Raw genomic sequence first — 26,540 nt, 5'->3', positions numbered from 1 at the left:
GCTGAATGCCCAATTTTCATTCCTTGCCGTTATGTTGGCTGAAAAGGTGCAGAGGAGGGCCACAAGATTCATTCCCATTGAAGCATCTTAGTTGTCGAGATAAGCTAAAAGAGCTGGGATTCTACACTTTAGCGAAGTGCAGACTTAGGATGTGATTCGATCGAGGTTATAAGATGATGAAAGGACTAGATTGTGTTTGTGTAGATCAACCCTTTCAATTGAACAGGTGAGGGGTCACTCTTACAGGCTATGTAAGGGCGGAACTAGGTTAGATATTAGGAGATTATTCTTTTCCCAGAGATTAGTGGGCCTGTGAATCAGGCTAACAGCTCATGAAGTGAACTCTGATTTGCAGAACTTCAAGCCAGAGCTGGATCTGTTTCTGAAATAAAACTAAGAAATGCTGGAAATACTCAGCAGGTCTGGCAGCATCTGTGGAGAGAGAAGCAGAGTTAACGTTTCAGGTCAGTGACTCTTTTTCAGAACTGACAAATATTAGAAATGTAAAAGGTTTTAAGCAGATAAAGCAGGGATGGATCTGTTTTTTTTTTATTCATTCAGGGATGTGGGCGTCACTGGCCAGGCCAGCATTTATTGCCCATCCCTAATTGCCCTTGAGAAGGTGGTGGTGAGCTGCCTTCTTGAACCGCTGCAGTCCATTTGGGGTAGGTATACCCACAGTACTGTTAGGAAGGGAGTTCCAGGATTTTGACCCAGCGACAGTGAAGGAACGGCGATATATTTCCAAGTCAGGATGGTGTGTGACTTGAAGGGGAATTTGCAGGTGGTGGTGTTCCCATGCATTTGCTGCCCTTGTCCTTCTGGTTAGTAGAGGTCGCAGATGTTTCTGGCTGGATGATCCCCTGCATGTACCTTGTAACATTAATCAGGTCCGGGCTGGTCTTGACTGGTCTCAATCTCTTAAGGGGATCAGAGAAGAATATTCCAGACATTTTCCCCCTAATTGGCCTTGGCTTTTACCTTTTTTCTCGCCTCTCTTAGGAGAATACATGTGGGTGGGATTGGGAGTATCTGTATTGCAAGGCATAGCAAGTGTGTGAGAGAGGTGGGATGGACCAGAGGGTCTTTTCCTGTCTGTCATTTTTAAGAAAGTAAGATAAGAAAATAAGAAGCTGGAGTAGGATATTTGGCCTATCAAGCCTGCTGCGCCATTCAATAAGATCCTGGCTGATCATCTACCTCTGCTGCACCTTCCCGTGCTATCCCCATATTCCCTAATTCCTTCAGTTCCAAAAATCTATCAATCTCTGTCTTAAATATACTCAGCAACTGTATATCCACAGCTCTATGGGGTAGAGAATTCCAAAGATTCACAATCTTTTGCGTGAAGAAATTTCTCCTCTTTCTCCTAAATGGCCGATGCTTTATTTGAGACTGCGATCCCTAGTTCTCGACCTCCCAACTAGTGGAAACATTCTCCCAGCATCTACCCTGTCAAGCCCATTAATAATTTCATATGTTTCGATGAGATCACCTCTCATCTAAATTTGAAGAAATATAGGCCTAGTCTACTCAATCTCTCCTCATAAGACAATCCTCTCATCCCAGGAACCAGTCTAGTGAATCTTGGTTGCACCCCTTCTGAGGCAGATATATCCTTCCTTAAGTAAGGAGACCAAACTCTCAGTACTCCGGGTGTGATCTCACCATGACCCTATATAATTTTAGTAAGGCTTGCTTACTCTTATACTCCAATACCTTTGTAATAAAGGCTAACATACCATTTGCTTTTCTAATTGCTTGCTGTGATTCATGTACAAGGATGCCCAGGTTTCTCTGAACACCAACATTTCCAAGTCTCTCCTCATTTAAAAAAAAAAATTCTGCTTTTCTATTTTTCCTACCAAAGTGGATAACTTCACACTTCCCAACATTATATTCCATCTGCCATGTTCTTGCCCACTCACTCAATCTGTCTCTACATCCCTTTGCAGCATCTTTGCATCCTCCTCGCAGCTTACACTCCCACCTAATTTTGTACCATCAGCATACTTGGGTACATTATACTCGGTCCTGCCATCTAAGTCAAGATATTGTAAATAGTAATTTTTTGTACGTGTCCTTACGCTCAACAGATGAATCTCTTGGGTTCAAAGAAATATACATCAACAGATAGAAAAGTCTTAAGGAAAAGCTCCCAAGCAGAGCTTTAGTTATCATCACTGTAAACCTTCCTGATTTGTTGATTTAATGAACAAAGTAATCGAACCCTGGGTCATATATAGCATGGTCAGAATAGATTCACCCTGCCATTACCATATGATTCACCTAGGGTCAAGGTACGTAATGATTTTGGTAAGTTCTGATGAGATTTTTGTGATGGAAGTCTGTAGGACAATAGTACCAGACATAAAAATGTTTAATTTTCAATAAAACCAATGCACTGTATCTTGTCAATAAAAAGCACATGGAAGCATTAAAACTAATATTAGAGTAATATATTAAACAAACAAATTTATGAACCGTGACATTTACACGTATTCATTTCAAATTAGATATCTTGAAAACAACAGGGTAAAATTGCACTGTGCGATTATTAGTAACAAACATGACAACATGCGCATGTAAAATTCCTCTGTTGGCTTTTAATGAAGGCAGCGGGCAAAGGAATTTTACATTAATGTCTTGGTTACAAATATTACACAGCAAAATGTCATTGCACACGTTTTTTTGTATTCATCTTGAAGCATGCATGTGACTATTGCATTGTAGAGTTCAATGTCTCATTGCCCAGTTCATCATTTTTAGAAATGAGACACTTCAAAAAAAAAAAATGACTTGCATTTATATAGTGTCTTTCACTACCACAGGATGTCCCAAAGTGTTTTAACAGCCATTGAAGTACTTTTGGAAGTGAAGTTGTAGGAAATACACCAGTCAATATGTACACAGCAAGCTGCCAAAAACCGTAATGTAACAATGACCAGTGTTACGACCGAGGTTGGAGGAATGCATTGTCCTTTCTAGTTACACAACTCCACTGGTCACAACTTATACTTAAAACATTTTACCTAGTTACCGATATGGCCAATTATATACTCTATCTATATTAGTTTCAGAATAACAATCCGCCAACCATGTTTCTTTAATAAACAACAAAAATGTTGATTTATTATAAAATAAGACTTAATCAATAAAGATGCAAAGCTTATTAACACAGTTTAAAATATGAAAGTATAAATATCTACCCTTCTAAAATAACCTAACACACACACGCACACCGGTTAAAGAAAAAAATAAAAATGAAAAAACTGGCTCCGCAGCGATCAATTAAAAACAAAATACTAGTTATTGTCAATTCTTGAAGAAAAAAGATAAGATATGGAATGTTCCAGATGACTTTTGGTCTGGCGTCCTGGTACACCTCGACGGGTGTCATCAGACACATGCAGTTGTCACTGGGGTCTTTTCAGAAGCAGTTCATTCAGAAGATATCGAGAGGAAGTCTTCCAGAAGCTTCTCAGGAGAAATGCTGCATCAGTTTCACCAGCTCTCAGTCTGGATTCTCAGGCCTTCTCAAAGAGGTGGAACAGGATGGGTTGGTTGCTTCTCTCTCTCTGCAGGCTGCAACCCCAACTGCAATCCAAACAGTATCCAAAACCGAAACCAAAACTCCTGACAGCCATAAATCCAGACATGTGACTTCTCTCAGTCCAAACAGTTCCATAGTCCATAAGATTCCGGCTGTTTGCTTAGCTTAAGACATGTGACTTCCAGTAAGTTTTTTTTTAACGAAGTCCCAAATGTTCTTCCAGTGACCCTTTTTAAAAACAAACAAGTCCAGGCATCTTCTCAGGTATTTTCCACAGTCTTTTAAACACAAGTCCTCAAAAAATATTGGTAATGCAAACACCTTCATGATACCAGGTAATCTGTTTTTGAAATGTTGACCAGGACACTAGGGATAACTCCTCTTCTTTGAAATACATGGGATCTTTTACGTCCACTTGAGAGGGTAGACCAGGCCTCAATTTAATGTCTTGCTGAAAGATGGCCTCCTGAGAATGCAGCATTCCCTCAGTATTGCACTGGAGTGTCATCCTAGATTTCTCTGCTCACATCCTGGAGTGGGACTTGAACCCACAACCTTCTGACTCAGAGGCGAGCATGCTACCAGAGCCACAGCACATACGTGAATGTCACAACAATTATAGACAATTTTTTTCTAAAAATTTAGCAAGGCAACCACAGTGAGACGAAACTTCGAAAAATGGTCAGTCTAAATGTGATTTTTATTTTAACAACTTGAAAGTTTGGGACTTGTAGTTTCCAAAGAAAGCTCAAATGTGCAGAATTACACAGAATAATCAGATTTCTGCTGATCGTGCTGATAGAATCAAAGTGTCCTCACTCCAAAGAGTTGTGAAAACACTAAACAGAATGACTTCAGTTCCCAGAGAATATAAGAAATCGTAGCAGGAGTAGGTCATCCGGCACTTCGAGCCTGTTCCGCCATTTAATAAGATCATGACTGATCTGATTGTGGCCTCAACTCCACTTTCCTGCCTGCCCCCCATAACCCTATAAGGAGCCACAGCACAAAGCTGCATGCATAAGCTGACAGCCCCACCCAGGGAAGCTGCAGGGATGGCTAGTGTGGAAGCTGGAAATGCCACACTAGTACAGTAGGCTGTACTTCACCGAAGTTTGGCTTTGAAGAATAGCACAGATGGAGTTTTACTTTCTGCATCTTAGCCATGCTTAATGCTAATTTTAAATGTAAAAATTGTTGAAGATGTTCATTTCCCAACACTAATTGCTCTTTGACCAGCAGGTTTGCTTTTATGTTCAGTGGGTAACTGTGGAATGTCCTATTTTTCCCTTTAAGATTCCTCTGTTAAAATCAACTATCTGCAAATTTGGTGATCATTTCTGACCAACCTGAAATTTATAAAGCCTTCCAAGTTCAGCATGAGTCCAATATTTCAGATGTGCATAACTCTAATTTGAAGTATTTGAATGCTCAGATCCTGGCCCTGTAATTTTTGCCACTAGAGAATATGAGAAAGCAAACCCTTGCTGTGCTTATATCTTCTGAAGTCATTAGGTACGGTAGTGATTTTTAATACTGAAATACTTAATAATAGAGATTCAAATCTCACTGCAAAATTTCATTTCGGAAATCTGGTCACTTGAGAGCAAGCCATGGAATGTGGAGCTCAGTGTTAATAAGAAAGAAAAACTTGCATTTATATAGCACCTTTCACCACCTCAGGATATCCCAAAACACTTTGTCATTGTTGTAATGTAGGAAACATAGGAGCCAATTTGTGCACAGTGATAATGACCAGATTGTTGTTTTTTTTTAGTGATGTTGATAGAGGGATAAAGATTTGCCAGGCTACTGGGGCAAACTCTGCTGGTCATCTTTGAACTAGTGCCATGGGATCTCTTGCATCCAGCTGAGGCCCCGGTTTAGTGTCTCATCCGAAAGACGATACCTCCAACAGTGCCGCACTCCCTTAATACTGCCCCGGAGGGTCAGCCTAGATTGTTATGCTTAAATCTCTCGATTGGGATTTGAACCCATGACCTTCTGACTCAGTGAGTGTGCTACCACGGCTGACACTATAAAATTATAAAAACTCAACTGGTTCCTTTGGAGAATGGTAAACTGCCGCCCTCTACCCGATCTACACGTGACACCACATGACACGGTTGATTCTTAAAGCCCTAATGTCATCTTGGGATAGTCAATAAATGCAGCGTTGTCAGTATTGCCCATGTCAGAAGAACACAAAAAACTCCTTCTCTCCAGCTTTATCCCATTGCTGCTTTATCAATGTGTCCAGTTTACCCAATGATATTTTTCTTGGTGTCAGAAAGCTATTGCCATTCACGAACACCCTCACACAGCTGTCTACCTCCTTCCAACTCCCAATGAATTTGCCTATAACTTTCACACAAGAATGGCACATTTCAATTAATTTTACTCAAAGGAATGTGTCTAAGCAATGAGTTTGCTGTCATAACACAATACGTTTTCATTGTCGATTGACAGTACCACAACTTGTCAAGTTTCAAAATGCTTCTGGCACTTTACTCACTGTAGCACGTAAAAGCCCTTGATAATCTTAATAAGTCAAAAGATGCAACTCGTGACACCAATTTAAATGGAATGATGTTTTGTTTTCAATTTTTTTTTTCTGTTTTCTTTCTCCCCAAAAGCCCTTGTCTTTAATCTTAGCTTGAAAACAGAAATATTTCTCAAGGGATAGAATTGAAAAGTAGAGAAGGTGTTAATCTTGTATCGCACTTTGGTTAGGCTACACGTGGAGTACTGTGCACAGTTCTGGTCGCCATATTATAAAAAGGATATAGAAGCACCAGAAAAGCCGTAAAAAATTTTTTAAAAATTACAAGCATGGTACCAAAACTGCGAGGTTATACTTAACAGCGTAGCTCAGTGGGAACATTGCTTCCCTATGCACCTAGCATTTTATTGTGCATACCCATCAGCCTTTTTTTGTAGCCAGTTCCATTGACGTCCTTATCTCTTGCATCCTCTGCAACAGAACTCATGTGCAATCTCACCCTCTGGCATGCTGGCACCTGCACTATTCTCGCCCCTGCCCAGGCTGTAAACCACTCGTGCCCATGTTTCGCCATGAGCAAATCTTAGCTCTGTGCTATCCTCTAAATTATAGTGACAGTATATGATCTAGTGGCTGTGAGTGTAAGACTGAGTGATGGTGTGTCTTCATGATCACTGTCTTCTTGCAGTTACTCCACTGCCTGGCCAGCTTGTGCCTCTTGCTTATCTGAAAGGAGAAAAGCACAAGAGTACGATTGTGGTACAGGGAAGGGTGGAAATTAAAAGGTGTATACTTACACCATCCGCAGCTTCTAAATCAAAAGAGAATGTGCGATGAGGGAGAAGTGGGATATGAGAAGGAGGATTAGGTATCTTCAGTTGATTCAGCTCTCCACCGCTCACTGGCCACAGGCTTAGCAGTTGCTGTTCCAATAATGGCCAACAGCAGCTTCACCATGGGGGTTAGGACATGCAGGTGTGCCTGTTCCACTCAGGTTAGCTCCTACTGCCTCCTACTGTGCATCTCCTTGTCCTGCAAGAGAGAAAGAAGTGTGTCGGTGAGTGTCATGCAATCTGTTTGAATGATGTGGCTGTCATGTTTTAATAGCTGACATTGTGCACATGATGTGAGATGTGGCTGTGAGGGTATGATGGGGCATATGAACATTAGGTATGAGTCCTGATTGATAGAAATCGTTGGTAGATGAGTGATGAGGGTGTGGTGAGTGAGGAGTATCTGAAGCTAGTGTTGCTGTTGGTAGGATTTGATATTTAAAGATTCATTCACCAACCTTGATGACTTGTGTGAGGTCATTGAACTTCTTGCAGCACCACATCCAGATCCTCAGGGATAGACTCCTGATATCCTGCACGGCTATCTGCTCCCACTGCCTTTTGAGCATGTGCCTGGACAGCCTCCTGGTCCTCTGCGGATACAGGATATCACTCCTACTTTCCACTTCCTCCACTGAGGCCTCCAGTGCAACATGCGAAAGCCATGGAGCCTGCTTTCTCCCATGTTGTGCCATTTTTCACTGTTTCTTAGGTTAGAGTCACTTCTTGCATGACTGCCACCACCTGCTCCAGCCACTATACACTTCTCCTTCTGGTGCAGGCTAGCTTTAAGTAGTGCTAGAAAGATACGATTTTGGGCCCCTTGCTAATGCATGCAGCTAATGAAAGTGCGGTTTGCGCTGGCTGCACACAGTAATTATTGTAATAGGCAGGTAGCACGCAGTTAATATGGCGCCTGCATTTCAACCAATGGGCATGGGTTAATCGAACATTGGAATGCCTGTGCCCATTTTATTGTTAAAGAATAAAAATACTTAGTTTAACCACATCTCCCTCAATTATTATTGGAACACATTTTGAAGGCATTTTGTGGACTTGCTTCCCACTAGATGGCATTCCACAGTAGCCAGTATTTGAGTACTTTATGCAGTATTAGTAGGACAAGAGTGATGCGCCTGGCTGATTGCCCCACAGTGATTTATGTTAAACAGTTATTATTCTCAGCTGCTGCTTTGTGTAATTTCACCAATTTCTTCTTCTTTAGTAATCTGTCATTCTTAAAGAAACCAGAAGATAATCCATCTTGCTTCCATTCAAAATCAAATTTACAAGCAGATCTTTGGATTCAGATAAACAGAATCTGAATTCATTAAATTGATCTTCGATTCTGACTGTTGCTAGTCTCTTTCCCAAATTGTGTAAGGGAATGCTAGTTGCTTGACATGCTAGGTGAGTTGTTACTGTACAGTAGAAACTAATTTTGCTTTTGCTCACATGTGCTGTAGTAGCCTGATTTTATATTGTGCCTGGAAAGGTGATAAGGGCTAGTAATTGTATATTATATTGTCCATGAACATCTATCATGTAGGTGCTGTATTTTTCTTTTTTTCTCTTTTCCATCTTAACCCATCCCTAGCGCTGGCCTGTGGTAAGGTTTTGATGGGGACTCTGCATGGGCAGGGGCTCACATTAATCAGCCCCCTTGTTCAACACTTCGGCTGACATAATTACAACCTGCGCACAGCAGTTATTCAAGTCGAGTCCTTGTCACTCGTGGTGCAAAAACTACACAGCTCAGATCCCCAAGGAGATTGCCTTATCACACAGAACAAGGGCTCACAGGAGTTGAAGAGAATAGAAATGGGGAAAAGTCTTTTGGGAACATCATACAATCCGTTAAAAAAAAAGACATTTGTACGAGGTCCAAGGGACAAAAGATGAACATTGTGCAAGTTTCTGAAACTACGGGATATTTTTAAATGATTGCATCGGCTTTTTATGAAGCAGGCATGCATTATTCAGCTTTGTGTTGTAAAGTCATGTGGCCTCTTTTTTGGGCAATCATTACACATAATTCTTTCTAAAAGTTATGAAACAATACTTTTTTGGATTTGTGTAGAATGTGTGCACATTTCTTAAGAGATGATGCATCCAAAGATAAAGGAAAATACTGATTACAAACTATACTAGCAATGTCAATGCTACAAGAGGTTTAAGAAAAATCACAATGAAGGCACAAAGCAATTTTTTTATCGCGTTAATTCCAATGGCGTATCTGGAAATAATTCTTTACTATCTCCCTGGTTTATCATTTGCATCCCATGTGTTTTGCAAATCATAAGATCAATTTGTTTTCTTGCCAGTCTGTACGTTATGGATATGCTCCTTGTTAGGCTGAGCTAGTGCAGCTGACAGTATTGCACCAATTTGTTTTGTGAATTTCGAACAAAATCAAATACCATTTGATAGTTTACTGGGTGAAATGAGCCATGGAATCCAGTTTTTTTTTTATACGTCTGCTATGTGTCTACTGTTACATCCAATGTTTACATTCATGAGGAGGTTTTTTTTGTTTTGTAGTTATATTGTCATTTTAATACAGTTTTTCTCCCATTTGTCATCTGAATCCATTTTTGTGTGTCTTCGTTTTGCTAATCTACTTACCGTTTTGCATTACCAATCTGCCACAGGCTATTGTACTGCTGTATTCAAGGTCTCTAAGCGTGAATGAAAATCAACCGTTTTTAAAACTCATTTTATTTCTGATGAGAAAGAAGCTGAGTAAGCTTCTGGCAGTCCTTTTCAACTAGAGTATCTTACTGAAGACCATCGCTGTAAAGTTCCCACTGGGCTAGTCTTGTGCAGCTTACAACATTGCTGAGGAGAGTGTCTGCACACAATATTACGCATCTTGTTTAAGCTGCAGCATCACCTTATGCCCACCTTCGTTCTCTCCTGCAGTTATCAGCAGCAAGTCACTGTTTTAGGCAACAAAAGCAAAGCCCATTTATCTGTTTCTGTTTTTGGGGAAGTGCGTTAGAGTGAAAATGATCCACTCTTTCACGTGTACCACAAGTTTTTTTTTAAAGCAAAAATGCAGTTTATCGTGTACATATTAAAATGCTAATGTACATGAAAATAAAGGCACTGCAGACTTTTCATATAGGCCAACCAAAAGGGATCAATATCTGATATTGAATGACCTCTCTTGTTATAGGAACAGGAGGAGGCCATTTAGCCCCTCGAGCCTGTTCACCATTCAATGAGACCATGGCTGACTCCATATACCTGTTTTTGCCCCATATCTATCCCTTAATACCTTTGGGGACAAAAATCTATCAATTTTAGATTTAAATTTAAAATCTAGTATCAATTACCATTTGCGGAAGAGAGTTCCAAACTCCTACCACCCTTTGTGTATAGAAGTGTTTCCTAATTTCACTCCTGAAAGGCCTGGCTGTAATTTTTAGAAATTGCGCCCTAGCCCAAGAGGTTTTTCTCTAGTTATCCTGTCTGTTCCCCTTAATATATTGAAAGCTTCAATCAAATCACCCCTTAACCTTCTAAATTTCAAACCCCAGTTTGTGTAATCCAAATTGGCTGAATAACAGGAAATAGAGAGTAGTTGTGAAATTTTGTTTTCTTGGACAGGAGGAAGGTGTGCAATGAGGTTCCCCAAGGGTTGATGTAGGTACCCCTACTTTTCTTGATATATGCTAATGACCTAGACTTGGGTGTGCAGGGCACAATTTCAAAATTTGCCGGTGACACGAAACTTGGAGGTATTGTAAACTGTGAGGAGGTTTATGATAAACTTCATCTTCTGACAGGCTGGTGAAATGGGCGGACAAGTAACAATGAAATTTAATGCAGAAAAGTATGAAGCGATTAATTTTGGTAGAAAGAATGAGGGGAGGCAATAGAAATTAAAGGGTACAATTCTAAAGTAGGTGTAGGAGCGGAGGGACCTGTGGGTATATGTGCACAAATCATTGAAGGTTGCAGTTTGAGAGTTGCAGTTAATAAAGCATATGGGATCCTGGGCCTTATAAACAGGGGCATAGAGTACAAAGGCAAGGAAGATATGATAAACCTGTATAAAACACTGTTTCGGCCTCAACTGAAGCATTGTGTCCAGTTTTCGGAAGGATACTTGGGCATTGGAGAGGCTGCAGAGGAGATTCGTGAGAATGGTTCAAGAGATGAGGAACTGCAGTTATGTGGATAGATTGGAGAAGCTGGGTCTCCTCCTTGGAGAAGAGAAGATTATGAGGAGATTAGATAGAGGTGTTCAGAATCATGATGGGTCTGGACAGAATAGATAGGGAGAAACTGTTCCCATTGCCGAAGGATCCTGAACCAGAGGACACTGATGTAAGGTGATTGGCAAAAGAAGCAACAGCGACATGTGGAAAAACTTCTTTACAGAGCGAGTGTTTAGGATCTGAAATGCACTGCCTGAGAGTGTGGTGGAGGCAGAATCAATTGAGGTCTTCAAAAGAGAACTAGATAATTATCTCAAGAGGAAAAATTTGCAGAGCTACAGGGAAAGGCGGGGGAGCGGGACTAGGTGAGTTGTTCTTGCAAAGAGTCGGCACAGGCACAACGGACCAAATGGCCTCCTTTGCTGTAACCATTCCATGATTCTATTTATTTGGCATACTTCAATGGTTCCATGAATGGGAGCTCATCCAAAACTCTGCGGCTGGTGTCCTAACTCACACTAAGTCCCATTCATCCTTCACCCTGCTGCTCATTGACCTACATTGACTTCCCATCTGAAAACACCTCAATTTTAAAATTCTCATACTTGTGTTTAAATCAGTCCCTGGCCCCCTCCCTATCCAACTCTACAATTCTCCAAGCTCTCCGTGCTCCTCCAACTCTGGCCTCTTGAGTTTCCCTCATTTTAATCGCTCCACTATTGAAGTCCGTGCCTTCAGCTGCCAAGGCCCTATGTCTGGAATTCCCTCCCTAAACCCCTCTATCTCTTTGCTGGTCTCTCTTTCTTTAAGTCGTTCCTTAAAACCTACCTCTTTGACCAAGTTTTTGGTTATGTATCCTAATATCGGCTTTATGTGGCTCAGTATCAAATTTTGTCTGGTAACTGTCCTGTGAAGTGCCTGAGGACATTTTACAACGTTAAAGGTGCTATACAAATGCAACTGGTTGTTATTGTTAGCAACTCTTTGTTATCTCACCCATATGGTCAATATTCCGTTGCCAGGCCTGCACTGTGAGCATGGGTAGCCTACTCCATTTTTGGCAAATGACAGCAAAATTTGATCTTGCCTTTGTTCAAACATCCCATCCCATGCGTTTTCTAGCAGGTATCCCTGGATACCTGTCAGGAGTGGGAAATCTCACCATCCCTGGGGAACCGAGGCCAATCACAGCAGCTGCTACAGCCACCACACTGAGATCAGAAAACTATCTTATCAAGCATCTAGCAACTAAAACATCACTTTACAACCTTCCAAGCTCAACATTGAGTTCAACAATTTCAGATAATAATCACTACTCCCATTTCTTCAGACAGTAGGTGTTGGTAATGGTTTTGCTGTTGCCATTTACACCTACTCAAGACTCATTGCCACCCAGTTTTGCCTTGCACCTATCACTGCTTTTGTCAAGAACACAACACGAATTAGGAGTAGGAGTAGGCCATTCGGTCCCTTGAGCCTACTCAGCCATTCGGTAAGATCATGGCTGATCTAATTGTGGCCTCAGCTCCTTTCCTGCCCGCCCTGCCCCCATAACCCTTGACTCCCTTGTCGATCATAAATCTGTCTAACTCCGCCTTGAATATATTCGATGACCCAGCCTCCACTGCTCTCTGGGGAAGAGAATTCCACAGACTAATGACCCTCTAAGAGAAAACATATTTCCTCATCTCAGTCTTAAATGGGACACCCCTTAATATTTAAACTGTGTCCCCTAGTTCTCGACTCTCCCACAATGGGAAACATCCTCCTGGTATCCACTCTATAAAGTCCCCTCAGGATCTTATCTGTTTCGATAAGATCACCTCTAATTCTTCTAAACTCCAATGGGTATAGGCTCAACCTTTCCTCCTAAGATAATCCCCTCATCCCAGGAATCAGCCGAGTAAACCTTCTCTGAACTGTCATTGAAATCACCCTTGCCTTCCACCCTAGCACAGTCCTTCCCTTTTGTTCTCTCCTCCCCTTTCTCTGCCTCTGTACTTGCTTAAAACCCGTTGCAGCTGAAAGATTTTCTAGTTCTGATGAAAGGCCATTGACTTGAAGTGTTAACTCTGTTTCTCTCTGCACAGATGTTGCTCGACCTACTGAGTGGTTCCAGCATTTTCTGTTTATATCTCAGATTTCCAGCATCTGCAGTATTTTGCCTTTGAAACCTCATCGGGGCTGCTGTACAACATATTAATTATTAATATAGTTAAATGTTTGCTTAATCACCCCATTTCTCCCACCCGTCTCATAACGCTTTAACCTTTTATCCTTTACCGGTCCATTTCAATGCTATATTCAAATTTTGTTTGATTACACTCATGTGAATCACCTTGGGACATCTTACTACATTTAAAGGTACTATATATGTGCAAGTTGTTGTTATATAGAGGTATTTTATTTCAGTTTATGCTCAAATATTCTAGCTCATCAGTTTTGTTGCTTCATGCAATGAAGCCACACTTTGTAATGCAGGAATTTACACCATTTGTCATGATCTATCAGTATAGATATTTAAGAAATGAACAGAACGTAGTACTGCCCTTGAATCCTTCCCTGAATTTTGGATATTGCTGACTTTTGTTTAGACACGAGGAGGCTGGACCTGTGCAATGAAGTATATAATGTACACTACAGCTTGTATTATTTTAAAAGGATCAGTTCATCCCAGAGTAGCAGAGTACGAGCTATACTATAGGTGTTCTCAAAATATTTTACAAGAATGACTCATTCTCCCACACAAGTCCGTTAACCAACAAAAAATATGGTTATATAATAGGCAGCATTTCTAACCTCTTGCAGTAGGCAATGAAGACAGACGAGTAAAGAAGGGAAACAATTATTGAATGTTACAGAGAGTGTGTGATTAGAATACAGCATTGACTGTATTCCTACAGTAACCAAGCAACATTAGTTGTAAATTAAGAGTATATAGCACTGTTCTTGTACTAGCTTCATATTTAGTACCCCGAGGGAATAGTTACCTTGTGAGATAACAACATCTTGCATTTATATAGCTTCTTTAGCAAAACGTCCCAAGGCACTTAGCAAGAACATATCAATAAAAAAAATCATTTTTGACACCTAGCCTCAGAAGGAGATCTCTGTACAGGTGACCAAAGGCTTGGTTGAAGAGGTAAGTTTTAAGAAACGTCTTCAACGAGGTAGGGAGCTTTAGGCAGGGAATTCCAGAGCTTAGGGCCAAGGCAGCTGAAAATACTGCCATCAGTGGTGGAGCGATTACAATTGGGGACATGCAAGATGGCCAGAATTGGAGGAGCACAGTAATCTCAAAGACTTGCGGGGCCGGAGGAGGTTGCAGAGATGGAGAGGGGCAAGGCCGTGGAGGGATTTGAAAACACGGATGAGGCATATAAAATTTAGGCATTGTTGGACCAGGAGCCAGCTTAGGTCTGCGAGCACAGGGATGCTGGAAGAACAAGACTAGTTGTGAGTTAGGAAAAGGGCAACAGAGTACAAAAATAGACATACGTGCGCACCACTCCTGGAAAAACAGTATACACATTTATAAAATCCGTTTTTTAATTTCTGGTAGTATTTGTTCTTGTCCTCCTCTCCGGGTGTTGCTGCTGATATTGTCTGCTGTAACTAGCAAAGGAATATGATGCACACCATGGTAGACCCTGCTGCCAAACACCAAAGGTGCTGATGCTCAAAATTCTTGGTTCTGCCTATGCGGGAGAATTATGGCACGTCAGCCGCAAGAACTTAACCCTCTGAGATTAACCCTACTGGATTAGAACAAGATTGTTCTGCACATTGTTGTGCCATCCATCCTTAGATGAGTTTCTTGGCAAACGACTATCTTACTGCCTCATAAGTCTTTGAGAGTCTTGGCCAATTCAGCAGAAGGGAGGGAGCAGAACATTGGGTGGGGTGGGAGGGGTTTGGTTGTGATCTGTTGCTGTATGGCTGAAAGAAATTTCCAGGAAGAGCAGCCTAAGAAAGCCACTGATGGCTTTCACAGAGCTATCTGCACGTTTACATCACTGTACGCTATTGACTGAGGCAGGGTATCCTGACGTTAGGCAAGGACTGGTTACTTCACAGAGCAAAAAGACAGAATGAGGAAAGAACATTAAAAAGTTAACAAAAATTATAGAGACATAGCTACGCAAGTTAATCAACTTCATACAGGATTGTTTGAGTTACAGCAAAATACCTGTCTTGCTGGTTTATGTATGAATACCATAAAAGAGCATTTTTAATGTATTCATGTATTTTATGTATTATTATTGAGTCATAGATTCATTTACAGCGCAGAAGGAGGCCCATCGAATCCATGCTGGCTCTCCACGGAGCTATTCAGTCAGCCCCACTCCCTCACTCGATCCCCGTAGCCCTACAAGTCTATTTCCTTCAAGTGGCCATCCAATTTCCTTTTGAAGTCATTGATAGTCTCCACTTCCACCACCCTTGTGGGCAACGAATTCCAGGTCATTACCACTCGCTGTGTAAATAAGTTCTTCCTCACATTTCCCCTGCATCTATTGCCCAAAACCTTCAATCTGTGTCCCCTAGTCCTTGTACCATCAGTTGGTGGGCACAGTTCTACCTTGTCTAACTTATCTAAGCCTGTCATAATCTTGTACAGTTCTATTAAATCTCCTCTCAATCTCCTTTGTTCCAAGGAGATAAGCTATATGACTGCAGATCTAGAAGAAAAAATACACTGGGAGTTTCAGTGTCATTGTGATCTCAGTCATAAACTGATAGAATATTCAAGGATAAACCAATACACGTTTGGTTATTTGCTTTTAAAATATGAGAAACAACTTTTATCTTTTAAAAAAAAATTGATCTTGAAAAATTTACTTGCCTTGTTGAATTTGTTTAACTTGGGCTTAGGTCCGGAATTAAGTGTGGCATTCCAACAAAGTGTGTTGATGAATTAACAGCTTGAAATGGTCCCAGTAGATCAAAAGGTCAAGTACTTGTGACTTCAGATGTAGAAGGTCAAGTCTCTAGAGTATCTGAAACGTCAGGTTGCTTGCTTTGATTGGATAGTTTCCAACTAAGCCACTGGGTGGAAGGTCGGGCATTAAGGAGGTTATTCAGTATCTGAGGAAAAGTCGGATCATGCAGTTGACTGCAAGAGCAATTATAACAAGGTTCAGGACACACACCATCCTAACATTTTGGATAGAGGAAAATCTCTGATGGTGAGAGGATAAAATGCACTCTTTTATAATTTCAAAATTAGCGATATTTCTTGAAGCATATGTTAACATGCAAACTTTTACTTTCATTACCAATGTTTCATTCACTCTTTAATGACCTCCTCTTTTATCAGGCTTTCAGGCTGTAACTATAAATGCAAACCTAACCTTGCCTAATAGTTGCAACATCACTAGCCTAATAGTCAACATGATGGATATTTATGTGACTTAATTGTAATGACTGCCCTCCCTCCTTCAGCTTCAGTTCTTTCACTTCACCTCCCTTTGGATCTTTCTGTGTGCCTTGCTTAAATTGCAGTAGTTTAGACTTTCATTTTAATAGACAGTGTTTTTGTTAAAGATTATAAAAATGCTGAATTATCTATAAGACATACATCTTCCAGAAAGAATTAAAACATTAAGGCTGCAATTAAAAATGTGCTGAAAGTGATGAAATATGCTTTCTGAAAAAAAAATTAGGTCGAACTGTGCTGAGAACATCCGCAAGCATATCCTACACACTGGCAAGCACGAGGGAGTGCGAATGTACAACTGCCCAAAGTGCGAGTATGGAACCAATATCCCATTAGAATTCCGCAACCATCTCAAGGAGCATCATCCAGATATTGAGAATCCAGATCTGGCTTATTTGCATGCAGGTAAGACTCACTTTATTCTGAGTTCTAATCCTTCTCCCTTGGGCTGCTTATCGATGATACACAGTTGTAGAGTTGCCAACTCCGGTTTGACAGGTTCCTCCTGGACGTTTCATCATGTGACCTCCCTCCTATAACTGGCAATATATTTGCAACTAATAAACAAAGTATTCAAAGAAAATGCAGGGGGGGAAAAACCCACATACACAATTCCCCAATGGCTTTTTTTGTCCTGGGTTTACTTGCAGCAGTGCCCAGGAAATTAACCTTCACTTCCTGGAGACTCCAGGACAATCCTGGAGAGTTGGCAACTCTGCACAACTCGCATGCATGCAACATATTAGGGTAGTAATGATCTCGCTGTTGACATAGTATGTATTGATTTTAGGACAGAATGTCAAGGTCATGAATTTACTCAATGGATCCACCAGACTACTTGTGTACCCCTGGTGGCAATCTGCCATACATGGGGAAAAGGAATGGGAGCCAGTTACATGAATTTTCAGGACCATGTAATTCCCACTTATTTTCTACTTCCTTATTTACACTTTTGTGTACTGTGCTGACAGGAAAGACATTTATATTGGCTAAATTAACACCGTTAAGTCATCTTATTGCAACATGTGTAGTTAAAATAGGTGAGCAATAATTGTAACCATGACTTTTTTCACAAAGGAAGGAATAAGCTAACCCTTGGAAAGCAAAACGTGAGCTTTTCTTCCTGGAACAACTTGGAGATTGAGAATTAAAAGGGGTTTACATTTTATACGACAGGCAAATGAGAATTTGAAATGGCTTATAGGTTTACAGAAGAGTTTTAAGAAATAGCATTTTATAAAAAGACGTACTAGGAGAATACATTAAGAGTCTTGAGCTGCCGATATTCCCTCTGTTATCCACTGCGATTTTCAAGACAAAGCCTTGCACAAGCTATCACCTCATTGCACAGCTTCCTAGCTGAATGAAATCAACTTCAATGCCCACAAAATAAATAATTAAGCTTATTTGCATTGTATTTGCCTTCATTCTTGTCCCTACAGTTTACCATACCATATATATAAGACAAAGATTTGGTGGCTATTATCTGCCAATGTCCATCATTCAGTGAGTGAAGGGAGCCCTCACTGTGCCACATAATGGAGGTCTCATTGTATCACTAAAATGTTCAGGATGTCATGATGCACTGTAGTGCCAATTTGCTGCATCATCAAATGGTAGGATGTGGATTCTTACATGGGATTTCTCAAACAATGAGCATCAACTGTGTCACTGGCGATATGTGGCCTGGCAGCCAGGCACTGCTCCACAGTGAAGGCAAATTACAGTGAAAGTTTGCATTTATACAGCGCTTTTCACAACCTCAGGACATCCCATAATGCTTTAGTCATTGAAGTAATTTTGAAGTGCATGGCTGTTGTAGCGGCAGCCATTTTGTGCTCAGCAAAGTCTCATAACTAGCAATAAAATAATGACCAGATAATCAGTTTTGGTGCTGTCGGTTGCTCCTCACCCTTCACAAATCTTGTGCACGACCTAGCAGGTGGTTACAGTGATATTGGCTGGGATCAGTAGAACATGTCTCTCGTGATTTCACACAGTAGAGGAAGGTGCATGACAAGGGAGAATGAAGGAGACTGTAACAAAAACGTGGTAGTCACTGGTGAGTTAGCTAACTGCAGCTGGGGTAGAGGCACTACTATTGACTTCAGCACTGCAAGGCTAGAGATGAGAGAAATCAGTAAAGGTTTCCATTCCTGATTGCTAGCTAGTGACCTGTGGTGGAACTTATACTTCTTCTGACATCAGTTAGCGAAGGTTTGCACTTGTTGTGTTATCCAGGTTAGGCATTTATTCATTAGAATTTAGAAGAATGAGGGGTGATCTTATTGAAATGTGCAAGATTCTGAGTGGTCTTGACAGGGTAGATGTTGAGAAGATGTTTCCACTAGTGGGGGAATCTCGAACTCGGGGTCATAGTTACAGAATAAGGGGACACTCATTTAAAACTGAGATGCGAAGGAATTTCTTCTCTCAGAGGGTAGTGAATGTCTGGAATTCTCTACCCCAGAGAGTCATGGAGGATAGATCACCGAAAGTAGTTAAAGAGGAGGTAGATAGATTTTTGAAATATCGGGGAGTTGATGGCTATGAGGAGTTGGCATGAAAGAGAAGTTGAGGTCTGGGATAGATCAGCCATGATCTTATTGAATGGCCTACTCCTGCTCCTATTTCTTATGTTCTTATATTCTTCCCAATGGTGAATAGCCTGTAAACACTCCCACTGTCTAAACTGGACATGAAGAATAAATGTAAGACCACCAATGCCCAGAGAACTCCATCTCAGCCATAGCCTTCAGGTGAAGGGGGTTAAAGAAGGCCATAAAATCATACATTAATCACAACAAAGACAAGAAACAAGACAAAAAGTTGAAAAGTAGCTTGGAGGATAAGTTCATGAGATACATCCGAGACAATTTTCTGCAACACTATGTCAAGGAGCCAACTAGGGAACAGGTTATTTTAGATCTAGTATTGTGTAATGAGACCGTATTAATTAGTAATTTTATAGTAAAGTATCCTCTGGGGAAGAGTGATCATAGTATGGTACAATTTCAAATTAAGTTCGAGAGTGATGTGGTTAAGTCTGAAACTAGGGTCTTAACTTTAAACAAAGTCAATTATGGAGGTATAAAGGGTGAATTGACTGAAGTAGTTTGGAAAGTTAGGTTAAAATATATGATGGTAGATGAGCAATGGCAAACATTTAAATAAATAATTCATAATTGTAAATAAATATCCATTTTTTTGAAGAATAACAACTCCACTGGAAAAATGGTGTAGCCATGGTTAACTAGGGAAGCTAAGGATATATTAGATTAAGAGGCTTATGATGTTGCTAAAAAGAGGATTGGGAGGGTTTTAAAAATTAAAAAAAAAAGATAACCAAAAAATTGATAGAAGGAAATAGAATATGATGTGGACTAGCAAAAAAAAACTGATTGTAAGAACTTTTACAAGTATGAAAGAAAGAAGAGATTGGAGAAAGTAAACATGGGTCCCTTAGAGACAAAAACAGGGGAACCTACAATGGAGAATAAGGAAATGACAAAGATATTAAATGAATATTTTGTCTGAGGACACAAAGAACATAACAGAAATCATGGGGAACAAAGGGCGGGATTTTATGTCGGTGAAAGGGTTCTCGGCCACCGGCTGAAGAGCCAGTGAGAGTCCCATGTCGCCTCCTCTGGAGATAGCCCGTCCCATTACGTGCCAATTAGGCAGTTAAGTGGACAGTGGCGTGCCTTCCCCAGGATTAAGGACCCCAGTGACGGAAGTCCCGCCTGCTGAGTCAATCAGAGGCTAGCAGCTCTTTTACTGACCAGCGCCACAGCGGAGGCGATGGCTGCTGCTGGTAATGCACCCACCAGAGGCCTGCAATCATCGAGAGACTCAGGCCACAGGTGGCGGGAGGGGTTTCAAGGGGTGGGGGGCCGCGAGTCAAGGCGTTGGGGGTCAGCAGCAAGAGCAGAGGGTGTGGCCCTCAGTGGGAGACCGCCCCCCCCAGTTTCCGATGCCAGGTCCCTAGGTGCCTTTTAATGAGGGACCCACTTCCTGGAGCCTGCCAGCAACCCACACAGGTTTGCTTGGTATGCTCCCTATGTGGCGACAGGCCCGCCTGCCACTGGGCTAATACCAGCAGCGGTGGGATAAGACCCTTAAGTGGGCATTAATTGCTCACTCAAGGGCCTCAGTTGGCGACGGGGCGGGTAGGCCATCCATGGGCCTTCCCGTCACGGACCTAATCGGGGTGGAGGTGGGAAGAAGACGGGGTCCACATCCGCCACCATCCTGCCCGATTTTAAATGCCCCCTGACCAAACTCCCTCAAGAGTCTAATGAGACTGAGGAACTTAAAGTAATATTAGTAAACTAAATGCTGTCAAATCCCCTGGACCTGATGGCCTACACCTTGGGATTTGAAAAGAGGTGCATGCAGAGCTGGTGGATGCATTGGTATTGATTTTCCAGACTGCCCTAGGGCTGAATTTTATGTCCCCCCCTCCCCAAAGAGCAGGAAGGTGGCGGGGGGGCTGCTTAAAATGGAGTGGGAAGCTCCGGGGGCCCTTCCCAACCTGCTCCCCCCTCTGCCACCAGTTGATGCAGGGCGGCGGCATCATAAAACGGCCCGCCTGCCCCAGACCAATCAAGGCCCTTAAGTGGCCAGTTAACGGCCATGCTCAGGCACCTTGTGCCAACGGAGGGCCACCCCCAATGCCCCAACTGCACCCAATACACTCCCCTTCCCCGTCCCCCCAGTCGACCACCCTTGCCTCACCAGGGCCCGAGTGATCATCCCCGGCGAGGCCCCAGAAACTTGCTTTTTCCCGGGGCCGTCCTTCAGCTTCCTTCCGTTGGCTGTGTTGCAGTCCCAGCAGTGGCCACCACCCTCTGTGGCGCTGCTGGGACTTGGAGCGACCAGCCCACTGATTGGCCAGCAGCTCCATTAGGTGAGACTTCCTGCCTCAATGAGGTGGAAGTTCCGCCTCAGACCAGTTAAAGGCCTGGGACCGTAAAGTGCGAGCCGGATCCCCAGGCCAGGCGGAGGCGGGTTCGCCACCGACTTTTCAGTCAGTGGACAGCTCCTGTCAGCCAAGGGTAAAATGCAACCCCGAGTTTCTGGAACAGTCCCTCTGGATTGGAAGGCAATAAATACAGCCCCAACGTTCAAAAAAGGAGGGAGAGAGAAAACAGGGAGCTATACGCCAGTTAGCTTGACATCAGCAGTAGGGAACGTGCTAGAATCTATTATTAAGGATGTGGTAACAGGACATTTGGAAAATCACAATATGCTTGGGCAGAGTCAATGTGGTTTTATGAAAGGGAAATTGTGTACATCAAATCTTTAGCGTTTTTGAGGATGTAGTGAGCAAGGTAGATAAGGGCGAATGAGTGAATGCTGTATATTTGGATTTTCAAAAGCCATTCAATAAGAGGAAGTTGTTGCACATAATTATGGCTCATGGGATTGGGGGTAATATATTCTCGTACATTGAGGATTGGCTAACAGACAGAAAACAGAGTAGGAATAAACAGATCATTTTCAGGATGGCAGGTCGTAATTAGTGGAGTGTTGCAAGGATCAGTGCTTGGGCTTCAGCTATTTACAATCTATATGAATGGCTTGGACGAGGGAACTGAATGGACTATATCCAAATTTGTCGAAGATACAAACCTAGGTTGGAAAGTAAGCTGAGAGGAGGACACAAAGAGGCTGCAAAACGATGGAGACTGGTTAGTGATTGGGCAAGTAGGTGGCAGTTGGAGTATAATGTGGGGATTATAATGTGAAATTTCCACTTTGGTAGAAAGAATGGAAAAGCAGAATAATTTCTGGAGGGTAAGATATTGGCATTTAGAGGGATTTGGGGGTCCTTGTACACAGATCACAAAAGTTAACATGCGGGTACAGCAAGCAATTAAAAGGCAAACGGTTTGTTAGTATGGAAGGCAGTTGAAGAATATGAGTAAGGACGTCTTGCAACAATTATAGGGATCTGGTGAGACCACATTTGGAGTTCTGTGTACAGTTTAGTTCTCCTTACCTAAGGAAGGATGTACATGTCTTAGAGGTGGTCTGACGAAGTTTCACTAGATTGATTCCTCAGATGAGAGTACTGTCCTGTGGGGAGACATTGAGTAGAGTGGGCCTATATTCTCTGGAGTTTTGTAGAATGAGAGGCGATCTCACTGAAATGCATAAAATTCTTAGAGAGCTTGACACAGTAGATGCTGAGAGGCTCTTTTCGCCCTGGCTGGAGAGTCTAGAACCAAGGGTCAGATTTGCAAGATAAGGGGTTGTCCATTTAAGACTGAAATGAAGAGAATTTCTCCAATCAGAGGGTTGTATATTTTTGGAATTCTCTACCCCAGAGGCTATGGATGCGCAGTCGTTGAGTATATTTAAGACTGAGATTGATAGATTTTTGGGCACTATTGGTGTTAATTGTATACAAATTTTGTTTAATTATATGTAAATGGAGGGCATTAATTGGGGTTTTACTTGAGCACATATAAAGAGACATTTACTGAAACTATGGGAAGATTGTGTTAGGAGATGTATGCTTGTAATGTTTCATTCTGTAAATAAATATAAGGCAAAGTAAAGATTGGCTCCAGTATCATCCTTCACCGCTGGCTTTCTGGAATATAACAAAGGGGATCAAAAGTTAAAGGGATAGGGCAGCAAAGTGGAGCTGAGATAGCAGTTCAGTCATGATCTTATTGAAAGACAAAGTGGGCTCGATGGACCATGTGGCCTACTCCTGCTCCCGTTTCCTGTGTTCTTAATCTGCAGTGTTATCTCTTGCCCCCTTTCCATATTGTCCTCTCGTTTCTAGCAAATGTTCAACCAAACAAACATTTTCCTTTAAACGCGAACCTTTATTAGTTTTTCGCTGTGCTGTCAGCTCAGACAGGCTAGTTTCTTCACAGTTGAAAATTTAGTCTTCTCCTCAACTGTCAGTGTGATTGACAGCTCGTTGCACTCTTCTGCCAAGAAAAATTACCCAGTTTATAGTACTGTGTAAAAGTCAAATTTTTGAGACCAATTTTTGGAGCTAAAATTTGGGGAGCGTCGACTTTTACAGAGTCATATTTTCAAACGTTTATTGACAAAATAATAGCCACCATGGAGACAGACATAATTAGCGTAAACTCATTTATTTAAACGAAAGTCGTATACAATTTTATACAATTTGTATTACAGTAAATGGAACAATTTAATAACAAAAACTAGTTAGAGCTGAACGAGCAATAAAATCCATCAAAGTCACTCTCATCATTGTCTGCAATTCTGAATAATTCTTCCCAACAATGTATCAACATTGGCTTTAGCTTTGTCCCGTTGGACATATAAGAAAATACGGCAGTGAATCTGGTCTTCTCATGGCCTGTCGTCTTAACTAGTACGGTTTCTTTCTCCAGTTTTGTTCACCGTTTGATTTGCCAGCATATCAAAATCATGTGAGTTTTGTCCATGTTGCCAATGCAAGCCAATCTGTAGCCATTTTTCTCTCCCTGTCTGAGTATAAATTGGTGGAATTTGCTGATCTTGTTGTCAAGTTCAGTAGGTAGGCGCTTTGAAATCTTAGTCTTTTTGTGAAGTACAAAATTTAGTCTCTGCATGAACCTGGTTCACAATCCAGCGCTGACCTTGAAATCTGCTATGCCTTCTTTCTTCGCTTCTTTCAGGGTGTAGACTTGCATGGATGCATGGGAAACCATGATCCATTCCGGTGACATTCACTGACCTATTCTGCAACTTTACCATCTAATTGCGGCCACTTGCTAGGCTTACCCCTGTTGGCACTTTTATTCTTTGGCATCTTCATGAGCTGTGTGGAAAGCTTTCTGCAATTTCTGACATTCTTCTCTGATACTTTGAATTCTCTTGCTGCCGCACAATTATTCGTCTTCTCTGCACATGCAGCGACTTTTAGTGTAAACTGCGCTGTGCTGTGTACTTGTTATTCCTTGGTGCCATATTGAAAAAATGTGGGGGTCCTAGCCAAGCGTTCGGAGATTTATACTGGTGCATGATTAGAATGTTCTGTCTGTGCTCTGAAAGTTAAGGTCACTTTTACATGAGATATAGGAAAACTTCAAGATTATATACACAAGTATGTGCCTTAAACAAAATATGTCTTTCTGTCTACGGTGAAAAATATGTAATGCTTTAGTATTGTTGCAAGGAGAATGCTTACATCCACTAATATGTATCATACAGGGTAGGCTTGCAATCAGTTTTATATCCCTTTTTTTTTGCAGTATTGGTGATGAAAATACTGTCTGTATGAAATTTAAAAGCAGAAGAAAGTTGCATTTCATGTCGAGGGAACATGGCATTACAAATCCCTGCATCCTATTTACAAAATTAAGATAAATTTGAAATATACTGCAGTGGTGCTGAACGTACATTATTGACAACTCTGGTGTCATTTGATAAATTAATACCAGAACACATCACCAAAAGTTATCAACAAAATATTAGACTTTTTTCATTTTTATTTTTCTTCCTCTGAGGGGAGTAATACATATTTGACAGGCTCTTGATTCTATGATTTACATTGAATTTACAGCACAGAAAAAGGCCATTTGGCCTGACTGGTCCGTGCCAGTGTTTATGCTCCACACGAGCCTCCTCGCATCCCTTTTCATCTCACCCTATCAGCATAACCTTTGATTCCTTTCTTCCTCATGTTCATCTAGTTTTCCCTTAAATGTATCTATGCTATTCACCTCAACTACTACTTGTGGTAGTGGGTTCCCCATTCTAACCAATCTCTGGGTAAAGATGTTTCTCCTGAATTCTGCATTGCATTTATTTATGACAATCTTCTATTTATGATCCCTACTTTAGGTCGCACCAGGAGTGGAAACATCTTCCCTACACCTACCCTATCGAACCCTTCCATAATCAAAAAGACCTCTGTCAGGTCACCCCTTAGCGTTCCCTTTGCTAGAGGAAAGAGCACCAGCCTGTTCAGTCTTTCCTGATAGGCAGAACCTTTCAGTTCTTCACAAGATCTAACAGATTAAAATCACAGATTGCTCTGATTTGATATGGGAAATGCGATCTTCATAACCCAAAGCTAATTGAGGACTGAAATAAAAACAGAAAGTGCTGGAAATACTCAGCAGATCTGGCAGCATCTGTGGAGAGTTAACGTTTCAAGTCTGTGACCCTTTATCAGAACTGGCAAAGGTTAGAAATGTAACAGTCTTTGAGCAAGTGAAAAGGGGGAGAGGGGAAGAAGAACAAAAGTGAAGGTGTGTGATAGGGCAGAGGGCAGGAGAGATTAATGACAAAGATGTCACAAAACAAAGGTAAAGGGAGAACTAATAGTTGTTTGAAAGACAAAGCATTAGTCCAGAGAGAGTGTTAATGTCAGAATAATGAACAGCTTTGTCCAAAAGCAAAACCTGCAAAACAAGTTGAAGACAGGCCCATGGTTAAAAAATAAAATAAAATAAAAATGGCAGTCATGCTCTGAAATTGTTGAACTCAATGTTGAGTCTAGAAGGCTGTAGAGTGTCTAATCGGAAGATGAAGTGCTGATCCTCAAGCTTGCATTGAGATTCACTGGAACATTGCAGCAGGCCAAGGACAGAAATGTTGGTATGGGAGCAAGGTGGTGAATTAAAATGGCAAGTGACCGAAAGCTCGGGGTCATGCTTGCAGACTGAGCGGAGGTGTTCCACAAAGCGGTCACCCAATCTGCATTTGTAGAGGTGACCGCATGTGAGCAGCGAATACAGTATACTAAATTGAAAGAAGTGCAAGTGAATCACTGCTTTGCTTGGAAGGAGTGTTTGGGGCCTTGGATGGTGAGGAGAGAGGAGGCAAAATGGCAGGTATTACACCTCCTGCGATTGCATGGGAAGGTGCTGAGGGAAGGGATGAGCTAATGGGGGAGGAGTGGGCCAGGGTGTCACGGAGGGAACAATCCCTTTGGAATGTTGACAGGGGAGAGGAGGGGAAGTTGTGTTTGGTGGTGGCATCACGCTGAAGGTGGCGGAAATGGTGGAGGATGATCCTTTGGATGTGGAGGCTGGTAGGGTGGAAAGTGAGAACAAGGGGA

At 41.7% G+C, this 26,540-nt stretch overlaps 1 protein-coding gene across 4 annotated transcripts in view; it reads left to right on the top strand.

The window, feature by feature from the left end:
- The window catches only part of znf407 (zinc finger protein 407), a 460,931-nt gene that overhangs the window by 315,777 nt on the left and 118,614 nt on the right, over positions 1 to 26,540 (top strand). For all 4 annotated transcript variants that reach the window (XM_068032511.1, XM_068032512.1, XM_068032517.1 and 1 more), the window contains one exon: positions 16,722 to 16,900. In XM_068032511.1, coding sequence (XP_067888612.1) covers positions 16,722 to 16,900 — 179 coding nt within the window. The remainder of the gene's footprint in view (positions 1 to 16,721; positions 16,901 to 26,540) is intronic.

The sequence above is a fragment of the Heterodontus francisci genome, chromosome 5 (genome assembly GCF_036365525.1).
Source record: "Heterodontus francisci isolate sHetFra1 chromosome 5, sHetFra1.hap1, whole genome shotgun sequence".
NCBI lineage: Eukaryota > Metazoa > Chordata > Chondrichthyes > Heterodontiformes > Heterodontidae > Heterodontus > Heterodontus francisci.
Note: the sequence above shows the minus strand (reverse complement) of the source record. Positions and strands in the feature narration are given on the sequence as shown.